Source organism: Gigantopelta aegis, chromosome 15, assembly GCF_016097555.1.
Source record: "Gigantopelta aegis isolate Gae_Host chromosome 15, Gae_host_genome, whole genome shotgun sequence".
In the NCBI taxonomy this organism is placed as follows: Eukaryota; Metazoa; Mollusca; class Gastropoda; order Neomphalida; family Peltospiridae; genus Gigantopelta; species Gigantopelta aegis.
This window is the reverse complement of record NC_054713.1, coordinates 19,793,518-19,806,861: the sequence shown is the minus strand read 5'-3', so window position 1 is coordinate 19,806,861 and position 13,344 is coordinate 19,793,518. Positions and strand designations below refer to the sequence as shown.

The 13,344-nt window shown below is 34.2% G+C and overlaps 1 protein-coding gene across 1 annotated transcript in view; it reads right to left on the bottom strand.

Annotated features, from left to right (window-relative positions):
- LOC121389705 overlaps nt 1–13,344 on the bottom strand; it is a 210,274-nt gene that overhangs the window by 125,925 nt on the left and 71,005 nt on the right. The window contains exons 27-31 of the mRNA XM_041521356.1: nt 13,058–13,177; nt 12,247–12,369; nt 5,576–5,727; nt 2,367–2,576; nt 989–1,123 (exon numbers count right to left, since the gene is read on the bottom strand). Coding sequence (XP_041377290.1) covers nt 989–1,123; nt 2,367–2,576; nt 5,576–5,727; nt 12,247–12,369; nt 13,058–13,177 — 740 coding nt within the window. The remainder of the gene's footprint in view (nt 1–988; nt 1,124–2,366; nt 2,577–5,575; nt 5,728–12,246; nt 12,370–13,057; nt 13,178–13,344) is intronic.

The window sequence follows — 13,344 nt, the reverse complement described above, 5'->3', positions numbered from 1 at the left end:
TCCAGCCATGATCACAAAATAATGTACTTAATCACAAATAGCACTATCACATTTATCACCAGTCCAGCCATGATCACAAAATAATGTACTTACTCACAAATAGCACTATCACCAGTCCAGTCATGATCACAAAATAATGTACTTACTCACAAACAGACCGGCCTCGGTGACGTCGTGGCAGGCCATCGGTCTACAGGCTGGTAGGTACTGGGTTCGGATCCCAGTCGAGGCATGGGATTTTTAATCCAGATACCGACTCCAAACCCTGAGTGAGTGCTCCGCAAGGCTCAATGGGTAGGTGTAAACCACTTGCACCGACCAGTGATCCATAACTGGTTCAACAAAGGCCATGGTTTGTGCTATCCTGCCTGTGGGAAGAGCAAATAAAAGATCCCTTGCTGCCAATCGGAAGAGTAGCCCATGTAATGGCGACAGCGGGTTTCCTCTCAAAATCTGTGTGGTCCGTAACCATATGTCTGACGCCATATAACCGTAAATAAAATGTGTTGAGTGCGTCGTTAAATAAAACATTTCTTTCTTTTTTTACTCACAAACAGTACTATCACATTTATCACCAGTCCAGCCATGATCACAAAATAATGTACTTACTCACAAATAACACTATCACCAGTCCAGCCATGATCACAAAATAATGTACTTACTCACAAATAGCACTATCACATTTATCACCAGTCCAGCCATGCATGATCACAAAATAATGTACTTACTCACAAATAACACTATCACCAGTCCAGTCATGATCACAAAATAATGTACTTACTCACAAATAGCACTATCACATTTATCACCAGTCCAGTCATGATCACAAAATAATGTACATGATCACAAACAGTAATGTACTTACTCACAAATAGCACTATCACATTTATCACCAGTCCAGCCATGATCACAAAATAATGTACTTACTCACAAATAGCACTATCACATTTATCACAGTCCAGTCATGATCACAAAATAATGTACTTACTCACAAATAGCACTATCACATTTATCACCAGTCCAGCCCTGATCACATATACAGACATCAACCACTTCACAATGCCCATGGAAGCATTCACAACGCATTAGTGAACAGTTTTTACCAAAGTAGCCATCGTTACACCTAAAAACATCAAAGACATAAAAATTAGTACATGCAAGTAAATCCAAATAGAACTGTAACATTATTAAACATAACCTCCCCCCCCCCCCGCCCCCCCCAAATCCTGCGAAATTAAATGTGTCGTCTACTGTGAACTTAATCAATGTCACTGACATTTGCATTTATAGATGTTCATCTCATTGCATGTTAAAATTTAAAAATTTTAAAAAGTAAACAAAACTTCAATTAAAAAATTCATTAACATTCTTATGTCGAGCCCTGTGGTAAAGCTCTCGCTTGATGCACGCTCGGTTTGGGATCGATCTCTTAAGTTATTTTTATGAGGAAGCATGCTCCCTTATCCTCAAGCATTCTTGCCCACTTTGATGGCTCAGTACATGCCCAATCCTGGAGGTATAACACTGTAAATTTCACTCTGGAAAGTTGGTTATGTGAGGACATTTTCTGATTGTGAAGTATATAGATGCAAAGTAGTTATAAGAAGAAGAAGGAAATGTTTTATTTAATGATGCACTGAACACATTTTATTTACAGTTATATGGCGTCAGACATATGGTTAAGGACAACACAGATATTGAGAGAGGAAACCCACTGTCGCCACTTCATGGGCTACTCTTTTCGATTAGCAGCAAGGGATCTTTTATATGCACCATCCCACAGACAGGATAGTATATACCATGGCCTTTGTTACACCAGATGTGAAGCACTGGCTGGAACGAGAAGTAGTTTTATTACCCCAGCAGGCACTCATAACAGGGAAAATAAAAATCACAATTTCTCACTGAGAAATTATCATGCATTGGTTTAACGTATACTACTATTGGACGATTTGATGCCAACAAACCAATCACCTTGTCAGTACTAAATATGACGTCATCACGATTTGGCAAAACACACACAATGACGTCGCGTAGTTTAAAGTGTTTTAAAGTGTTTGCGTTTACTTCTTTCTGGTTTCAGTGTTAAACTTGTAATAAAATGGTAGTTTAATGCAATTCAATATAGTTTTTTTTTTTACAGAATATATAGAACTTTGGGTTATTATCAAATAACTAAAGCTAAAGCTCATGACAAGTGAAAATTATTTCACTCGGCACATAAATTTGATAATAACTGGTAAAGCTCATGATAGTGAAAATTATTTCACTCGGCACATAAATTTGATAATAACTGGTAACTTGTTTATTATCCTCTATATAAGCCCTGGATAGTATCATCAATTGGTTAAAGTATTTCCACTCACTTGCATGTATTCATAGATGTACAGTTTCCAAGCTCATACAATGTTATATCTTTTTCATCAAGCTGCTTTCCACCACATCCTTCTTTACAATAGAAAGGTGCAACAGTAATTTCACTCTTCTCAGTATTAACTGGTAGATTAGTGTCTGGTGGAATGGGTCGAAGGACACCACCTCTTTCATCAACGATCATACCAGTTGATGTATGGTAACTGAAATTTGTATAGGATATTACGGGGAGAGAATCAGTAACACTGAAATCTGTGAAAGATATTATAGTATGAAAATCAATATAACTGAAATTTGTATAGGATATTACAGTGAGAGAATCAGTAACAATGAAATTTGTACGGGATATTACAGTAACTGAAATTTGTATAGGATATTACAGGGAGAGAATCAGTAACACTGAAATCTGTGAAGGATGTTATAGTATGAAAATCAATATAACTGAAATTTGTATAGGATATTACAGTGAGAGAATCAGTAACAATGAAATTTGTACGGGATATTACAGTAACTGAAATTTGTATAGGATATTACAGAGAGATTCAATAACACTGAAATTTGTATAGCTAGGATATTACAGAGAAGAAAATCAGTAACACTGAAATTTGTATAGGATATATTACAGTGAGAGATTCAGTAACACTGAAATTTGTATAGCTAGGATATTACAGAGAGAGTCAGTAACACTGAAATTTGTATAGGAAATTACAGTGAGAGAATCAGTAACACTGAAATTTGTATAGGATATTACAGAGAGAATCATGAGTAACACTGAAATTTTTATAGGATCTTACAGTGAGATAATCAGTAACACTGAAATTTGTATAGGAAATTACAGTGAGAGAATCAGTAACACTGAAATTTGTATAGGATATTACAGTGAGAGAATCAGTAACCTTGAAATTTGTATAGGATATTACAGTGAGAGAATCAGTAACACTGAAATTTGTATTGGATATTACAGTGAGAGAATCAGTAACACTGTAATATTAATTTGTATTGGATATTACAGTGAATCAGTAACACTGAAATTTGTATAGGATATTACAGTGAGAGAATCAGTAACACTAATTTGTATAGGATATTACAGTGAGAGAATCAGTAACACTGTAATTTGTATAGCTAGGATATTAGAGAGAATCAGTAACACTAATTTGTATAGGATATTACAGTGAGAGAATCAGTAACACTGTAATTTGTATAGCTAGGATATTAGAGAGAATCAGTAACACTAATTTGTATAGGATATTACAGTGAGAGAATCAGTAACACTGTAATTTGTATAGGATATTACAGTGAGAGAATCAGTAACACTGAAATCTGTGAAGGATATTACAGTGAGAGAATCAGTAACACTGCAATTTGTATAGGATATTACAGTGAGAGAATCGGTAACACTGTAATTTGTATAGCTAGGATATTACAAAGACAATCAGTAAAACTGAAATTTGTATAGGATATTACAGTGAGAGAATCAGTAACACTGAAATTGGTATAGCTAGGATATTACAGTGAGAGAATCAGTAACACTGTAATTTGTATAGGATATTACAGTGAGAGAATCAGTAACACTGTAATTTGTATAGGATATATTACAGTGAGAGAATCAATAACACTAAAAGTTGTATAGGATATTACAGTGAGAGAATCAGCAACACTGAAATTTGTATAGGATATTACAGTGAGAGAATCAGTAACACTGAAATTTGAATAGGAAATTATAGAGAGAGAATCAGTAACACTGCAATTTGTATTGGATATTACAGTGAGAGAATCAGTAATACTGCAATTTGTATTGGATATTACAGTGAGAGAATCGATAACACTGAAATTTGTATAGGATATTACAGTGAGTGAATGATCAATATAACTGAAATATGTACTGTAAGAAAAATTAAATACCAGACTGAAATGTGTTCTGAGAGACTTTAATATAATGAAATGTATTCTGTGGGCAGGGTTTCTGCCAAAGGGTACGAAGAGTAAAATTATTTAAGAATAGACCAATTATTTTTGGGTTCATGCAAGTATGAATAAAAAAAATGATGTGCACACTGTATGACTCCGCATGAACCAAAAAATAATCTTATAATTAAATTTAAATGCATACTTTAACAATACATAACTTAATTTATTTTGTTTAGCTTTAAATATGCCTATAGTATTGTTTGTGTAAACGTCATTGCATGATACTAATGTCGCGTAAGAATGCACATGTTCATTCACTACTATTTGAATCAGGTGATTTTTTAAATGGCGTCATTTGGTACATGACATAATTTTTATAAGCAACGCCATTTCCTCTAGCTACTGCTTTGCGTATTTTTATAGATCATTTAGTTATATTGGAAAGAATTGTCTGATTCGTGTTTAGTTTATATTTCTTTAATGTGAATGACAGGAACGTGTCTAACATCTATGCTGTCGGGAGAACTGTTTAATTTTCGCCAACAGCTGTAGAAGAACACTTACAAGTAAGTTTCAGGCATGAAGTTTCCTACAATTCTTTGGCCACCGACTGAGTCTCATTTCATGATTGGCGAAGAGGTTGGGTTTTTTTTTTGTTTTTAAATCAATGCGTATACATGTCAACTATGCTACAGCATTTTCCATTAATTTATCGTATAATTTGTTTTACTGCTTTTGTATCTTTCACGTGTTTCCTTCAAAATATCTAAATATGGATGCCTGAATAATCTGGCTTGTTGCACAAAAGTAGTACGAAGAAGGGGGTAGTAGGCGTGGCTTAAATTTGTTCGGTTCATCGAAGTATGAATGAAAAACGTAAGCACCTCTGGACCAATCAGATTGCCGTAAAGTGTATAGATGCAAAGAAAATTTAATGATATACTTATAAACAGTTGGAAATTAATGGACACGTTTTTATAATTTTTAGAAAAATTCTAGTAAACTGCTATTTAAAATTTATACCTACAAGTATAATCACCTAATAAGAGTACTTGTGATTGGTTTTATTTTTATTACGAACCCTCAAATTATTTTCTGGCAGAATTAATTACTGGTGGGAGAATATAACATTAAAATTTGTAAGCTGAGAGATTTAATATAACACTGAAATTTGATATGTAAGAAAACTGAATATAAGTATTGGGAGAGAACTTTTTAAAAAAAACAAGTCAAGATTGTAATTATTTGCTATTCGAACATTAAATAAAAATAAAAATAAGATCAATGTTCTTACTATCTTGTATTGACGAATGTAGTGTTTGGAAATGCTATTGGAGCCACTATCAAGTTCCAAGGATGTGTATCGAGTGGTGGTAATGCTCGCATACGGAATTCTTTTTGGTATGTATAATTCACTCCGATAAAATAACGATTGTACAAGGCCACCTACAAATATAACAACTGATAGTAAACAGCCACACACAAATATAACAACTGATAGTAAACAACCACACACAAATATAACAACTGGTAGTAAACAGCCACCTACAAATATAACAACTGGTAGTAAACAGCCACCTACAAATATAACAACTGATAGTAAACAGCCACACACAAATATAACAACTGATAGTAAACAGCCACACACAAATATAACAACTGGTAGTAAACAGCCACACACAAATATAACAACTGATAGTAAACAGCCACACACAAATATAACTGATAGTAAATAGCCACACACAAATATAACAATTAACTGATAGTAAACAGCCACACACAAATATAATAACTGATAGTAAACAGCCACACACAAATATAATAACTGGTAGTAAACAGCCACACACAAGTATAACAACTGATAGTAAACAGCCACACACAAATATAACAACTGGTAGTAAACAGCCACACACAAATATAACAACTGATAGTAAACAGCCACCTACAAATATAACTGGTAGTAAACAGCCACACACAAATATAACAACTGGTAGTAAACAGCCACACACAGAACCACATACTTTTGTTAATACATGTATGTAATAAAGAAAGGCGATACGTAATAAATACAGAACCATATACCAGTTGTTTTGCTATGTTATTTATTGCATGAGTTTATAGTGCACAAGAATGTTAAACCACAAGACTGCGTAGCATTCGAGTGATATAAGTCTTGTGCACTAAAAACGAGTGCAATAAATAATATGGCAAAACAATTGGTATATGGTTCTGTATTACATACCACCATTTTATATTATGATTTACAAAAGTTTAATTAAATAACACAACTTACTTAGTTGGTTGAAATTTATGGAATTGATGGAACGTTGAGCATCCGGGCTAGGAACATGATGTCATTTGGGTAAACATGTACTACGCATGCAAGATTTTGTATCAAACATGTTCAATAAAAGATTTGTTTATTGCACAATCAGAATTGTCTTTATTACTATGTAGATTAAATGGGTATAAAATAAAAATATAAGAATTCATACTAAACAAGCATTTTGTGAGTACTGCTAAAGCAATACAAGTCCCCTACCAGGCCCAAACAAATTCAAAGGGCCATAACTCTGTCAAAGATGTTTAAATCGTCATGAAAGTCAAAACTGATCTGTAACAGTACATATGATAAACTTTCTTGCCCACTGGACTGAATTTGTCAGCTTTTGAACGGTGCTATAGATAAATATGTCTAGCACCCTGGTGCTGGACGATTTCTACATGTGTGTAATATCATAACTCATGTTTTATGATTGACTGATGTCATAACTCATGTTAATATTTTCAACTATATATTTCTTGTTAAGTTGTTACATTTTTATGTTGTGGACTATATTTTTCTGTGTATGATCTAATGAGTTTGTAGGTTTACGAATCGTCCTACAACAAACTGTAGCTTACAAAATTAATCTTTTCTTACTGCATGTAATTATAAATGGGCAAGAAAAAGAATCAATCACCATTGTGAGGCATAAATAAGGCAATTCCAATCCTCGGGACAAAATGTTTTTGTAAGAGCCTCGGTAAACCTCAGCCCTCATAAAAAAAAATTGGTCCCTTGGGTTGGAATTGCCTTATCTATATACCTCACAACAGTGATAGATTCTATTAATACACAAAATGTCACCTCCATATATCTCAAGGTATTGGAAAAACTCTTGTAAACTAATTTAGGTATTTCCTAAGCTCAAGGGTCATAACCCTGTCACAAATGGGTAAACTGCCATGAAAGTCAAACTTGATATGTAAAAGAACATGATAAAGCTACACACAGCTCAATATCTCAAGGCATTGTGAGAAAACTTCCGGAAAACTATATGTGGGACAGACAGATGGATGGACAAATGAACAGGATGGAGATGAAACCTACAGTTCCCTCTGGTTGGACCAGTACGTAAGGGACTATAACAAAAACAAGCATTCTGAGAGTACTGCTAAAGCAATACATGTTCCCTACCATGCAGGCCCAACAATTTTCATATCTCAAAGCCATAACTGTGAAAAATGGGTAACTACATGATAAATAGGATTCGCCATGAGTGTTTTTTAATACGGAAAATATGAATTGAGTCTACGTTAAGCGGTATTTGTCAAGGCTCTGCCGAAACAAATACCGATTAACTAAACAGCAAATTCTATTTAACCTATGACACTTCTAAAATAATATTTTCATTCAATATTTAGTCAATTACAGTACTAACGACATCGCGATTAGCACAAATTAGACATCACGCACTTTAACTAAATCTTATGAAAACATTATGCTTAGGTATACAGGTCTTGATGGTTTGTAAACAAATAACCCATTCACAGCAACACATTATTACCAAGAGACCTTGAAAATTTGCATATACAGTCAAACCCGCTTATTTGCATACCCTCGGTGCTGCTTGATTTTGTGCAATTAACCGGGTTAGTCGATTAACCGATAGAGTACCGACTTTCACTTTGTAACAGCCATCCAACTACAAAGTGGCATGGGAGACAGTCTGGCATAATGCGGTACTTCACACCGGAACTATTACAGTTAACACATGTCACATGCAGTTGGATATATATAAATGTAAAAAAAAATATCTGTCGATATATATATATATAATTAGCATGACGTTTTTGTTTTAATCTGCCAGACCAGAAATCATTTTTTTAAAAACCAACAACTGGGTGTCGTTTTCTAAAAACACAAACTGGCGTCGTTTTCTAAAAACACAAACTGGTGTCGTTTTCTAAAAACACAAACTTTGTGCATTAAAATAAAAACCACTGACCATCCACTAGTGTAAACAAAGTGTATTAGCCATGTAGTTAATGAGATAAACTTGAAACAACAGAACCATAAAATAGTTCACGTTTCATCGGTGCACGTGTTTACAAAATGACGTCAGTTTCCGGAATTACCAGGCTGTTGATTGACCGAATAGAATTACGTGAACTTGTATGCATTTGCTGGTATGGTGTTCTTTCCATCCCAAAACATATGGCAAGCTTTGGTATTATTTGTGATCCCCAAATAATGACTTTGCTATTGTTAAGCAATTAAAGTTAAGCTCGGCTAGTGAGTCGTTATCAGTTCCAGCAGTCTGCATTGCATGCATGACCGGTCTAACACAATTGACTGACCTTCATGGTGCGGTCCGACTGATTGGTGTCTAACAATATAGCAGAAACTTAGGGACGATCCATAAATAACGGTCTTTGTTATGTTTGTTTTTTTGACGACCTCCCCAACCAGTCTTTTTATTTCCGCTACATTTTCCGGGAAGCAAGTGATAAACAGATATAGCGTACACTGCATCTAATGAATAAGTGAACAACAACCCTTTCTCGGTCACATTTATTAAAAACATAACCGCCTAGGACGATTGATCTGTAATCTTTTAATTATTAACAAGGCTTCTCAACATAACGTAATAATTGATACAGAACAATGATTGCCCGGAACACGTCAATCGAATAGGGCCTCAATAGTTGAATGCGCATGCGTACAAGCGTACAGGCGGTACTTCTAAAAATAATAGTCAAAGAGTTACCTGTTATTTGAGATGGCCTCTGATTAACAGCAATATATTGCAAACAAAACATTAGGTCTTAGGTTTATTCAACTTAATTATGTCATTCTTAAATCTTGTAGTCGGGTATTGTGATTCACCAGTAGTAACGTGCACACCATCTCATTTGCATGTCACACGTCAACTCTGTAAACAGCGATTACAGTCGGCTTACCACACAGTGAGCTCAAACAAAACAGATTAATCGGTGATTTATTTGAGTTTTTTTGCCAAAGTTTGATAGACATTCTGTAATTTGTGATATTAATTTAGCACACACACACAAAAAAAAAATCGTTATTTATATGTGCAAATAACCGATATATAGCCTGTAGTCTGTGCAATTAACCGGATGTTTTGTAGTGTTATAAGGGCAAATGGTTCCGTGTTGGGTGAAAATAGTCGATTAACCGAATTATGCTATAAACCGATGTGCAAATAAGTGGAGATGACTGTACCTTTAAATTTGCATGCCATTATTAACCGGGTAAATACACTGAATTATCACATGGGTTTATGACATGCATGGATATCATGTGCAAGTTATAAAATAAATATAGAATACTACTCTAATTTTCGCTAGACATAATTTTTACGAAACAAGTGAATTTCCCATGTTAATACTAAGTGAAAACGAGTGTGGTATTATATTTATTACCCACCATCAAGTAATGTAACATCTGACAATTACTCCCAACATCGCTCAACGAGGACATACATGTACATGTAGTTAAGACCAGTGACGATGACGTCACTTACCAAAATGTCAGTAACTGAAATAACGTCATTTAGCAACTAATACACACCATCAGAAAATATAGGATCAGTAAATTTAATGTCAGTTACTGAAATAACGTCATTTAGCAACTAATACACACCATCAGAAGCTATAGGATCAGTGAATTTAATGTCAGTTACTGAAATAACGTCATTTAGCAACTAATACACACCATCAGAAGATGTAGGATCAGTGAATTTAATGTCAGTTACTGAAATAACGTCATTTAGCAACTACTACACACCATCAGAAGATGTAGGATCAGTGAATTTAATGTCAGTTACTGAAATAACGTCATTTAGCAACTAATACACACCATCAGAAGCTATAAGATCAGTGAATTTAATGTCAGTTACTGAAATAATGTCATTTAGCAACTAATACACACCATCAGAAGATATAGGATCAGTGAATTTAATGTCAGTTACTGAAATAACGTCATTTAACAACTACTACCGTACATACCATCAGAAGATATAGGATCAGTGAATTTAATGTCAGTTACTGAAATAATGTCATTTAGCAACTAATACACACCATCAGAAGATATAGGATCAGTAAATTTAATGTCAGTTACTGAAATAACGTCATTTAGCAACTACTACACACACCATCAGAAGATATAGGATCAGTGAATTTAATGTCAGTTACTGAAATAACGTCATTTAACAACTACTACCGTACATACCATCAGAAGATATAGGATCAGTGAATTTAATGCCAGTTACTGAAATAACGTCATTTAGCAACTACTACACACCATCAGAAGCTATAGGATCAGTGAATTTAATGTCAGTTACTGAAATAACGTCATTCAGCAACTACATGTACTACACACCATCAGAAGATATCGGATCAGTGAATTTAATGTCAGTTACTGAAATAACGTCATTTAGCAACTACTACACACCATCAGAAGATGTAGGATCAGTGAATTTAATGTCAGTTACTGAAATAACGTCATTTAGCAACTAATACACACCATCAGAAGATATAGGATCAGTGAATTTAATGTCAGTTACTGAAATAACGTCATTTAGCAACTACTACACACCATCAGAAGATATAGGATCAGTGAATTTAATGTCAGTTACTGAAATAATGTCATTTAGCAACTAATACACACCATCAGAAGATATAGGATCAGTGAATTTAATGTCAGTTACTGAAATAACGTCATTTAGCAACTACTACACACCATCAGAAGATATAGGATCAGTGAATTTAATGTCAGTTACTGAAATAACGTCATTTAGCAACTAATACACACCATCAGAAGATATAGGATCAGTAAATTTAATGTCAGTTACTGAAATAACGTCATTTAGCAACTAATACACACCATCAGAATATAGGATCAGTGAATTTAATGTCAGTAACTGAAATAACGTCATTTAACAACTAATACACACCATCAGAAGATATAGGATCAGTGATTTAATGTCAGTTACTGAAATAACGTCATTTAGCAACTACTACACACTATCAGAAGATATAGGATCAGTGAATTTAATGTCAGTAACTGAAATAACGTCATTTAGCAACTAATACACACCATCAGAAGATATAGGATCAGTGAATTTAATGTCAGTTACTGAAATAACGTCATTTAGCAACTAATACACACCATCAGAATATAGGATCAGTGAATTTAATGTCAGTAACTGAAATAACGTCATTTAACAACTAATACACACCATCAGAAGATATAGGATCAGTGAATTTAATGTCAGTTACTGAAATAACGTCATTTAGCAACTAATACACACCATCAGAAGATATAGGATCAGTAAATTTAATGTATACAGTGAAACCTTTGAAAACTGGACCCTCTCTAAACCAGAATTCCCCCCAAACTGGACATTTTTAACGGTCCTTTTTTAAAAATTGATACAAAACATAACCTTTCTAAACCAGAATTCCCCCCAAACCGGACATTTTTAACAGTCCTTTTTTAAAAATCGATACAGAACATAACCTTTCTAAACCAGAATTCTCCCCAAACCGGACATTTTTAACGGTCCTTTTTTAAAAATCGATACAGAACATAACCTTTCTAAACCAGATACCTCTTAATACCGGACATTTTACTTGGTCCCGAGAATGTCCGGTTTAGAGGGGGTTCACTGTACTTACTTGTGATACATGAATCCCAAATCTTGGTGGATGTGGATTAACGGTGACAAGGAATCCAGCATACCCTGGCCGATTTCCTGTATTACTGAAATGTAGCCTCCCAGTCATGCCTTTTATATCAACCTAAAACAGATCATATTATATACAGAGATTATTACATGTGCTTGTGTGTTGTACTGATTTTTACGAAACAAGTGTCATGATTCTTCTATTGTCCGAGTGAGAATGAATCCTGACACGAGTTTCGTAAAATCAGTACGATTCACATGAGAGTATAATAATTTCTTTATTATCCTCATTATCCATAATATTATTTTTATTAGTAACAAGGACCAGGTCAAAACGTTTCTAATGTAACGACGTCATTTTTGTAAGCAATTACTCAGAACAAACACTGGGAAAGCCGCACTAAGTTATGATGTTGCTTAATTACCACAATTAGGTAATTCGTTGTACACGTGAAATCATTATGACACACATGTGTCATACTGGTTATATTTCCTTGTATATCTTGAACTATATGGATAATAAACTATTTTATTACCTCAGCAGACTCTCGTTACCGGGGAAATAAAAATAATAATTTCTCAGTGAGAAATTATTATGCATCAACTGGTTTAACATTTCAGAAGAAAAAAAATAGCTGATGTAATAAACAGAATAATTAACATACTCACTACCAATTATTAAGAAATTTATGTCCCAAAATTTATGCTTCTGAAGAAACAGTTGAGAGTTTGGCCAACAACATCGTGGCAGTTGGTAGTCTGAGCCTAGCATAATATTTAAAGTTTGTACCAATAGCAATTACCTTTCGAATTTCTCTTGACAGTCTTGGTCCTGTCATTGTTAAGTTTTCCTTTATTATGGCAGTCATTGCCTTGGCATAAACAAGAACTGCATCGTAAGCCAAGGCATACAACTGAACAGTCTAAAAAGGAAAGGAAAAGATAGAAATGCTGTTTTTAGTGTCATATCGTAATCAAACATATTTTTATTTATGATCATATGAAGTCGAACAGATTATTGAGAATCCTATGCATGTCCCTTAACAGGCCCCACAAATGTTCATATTGCCTGATTTGAAGGATCTTAACT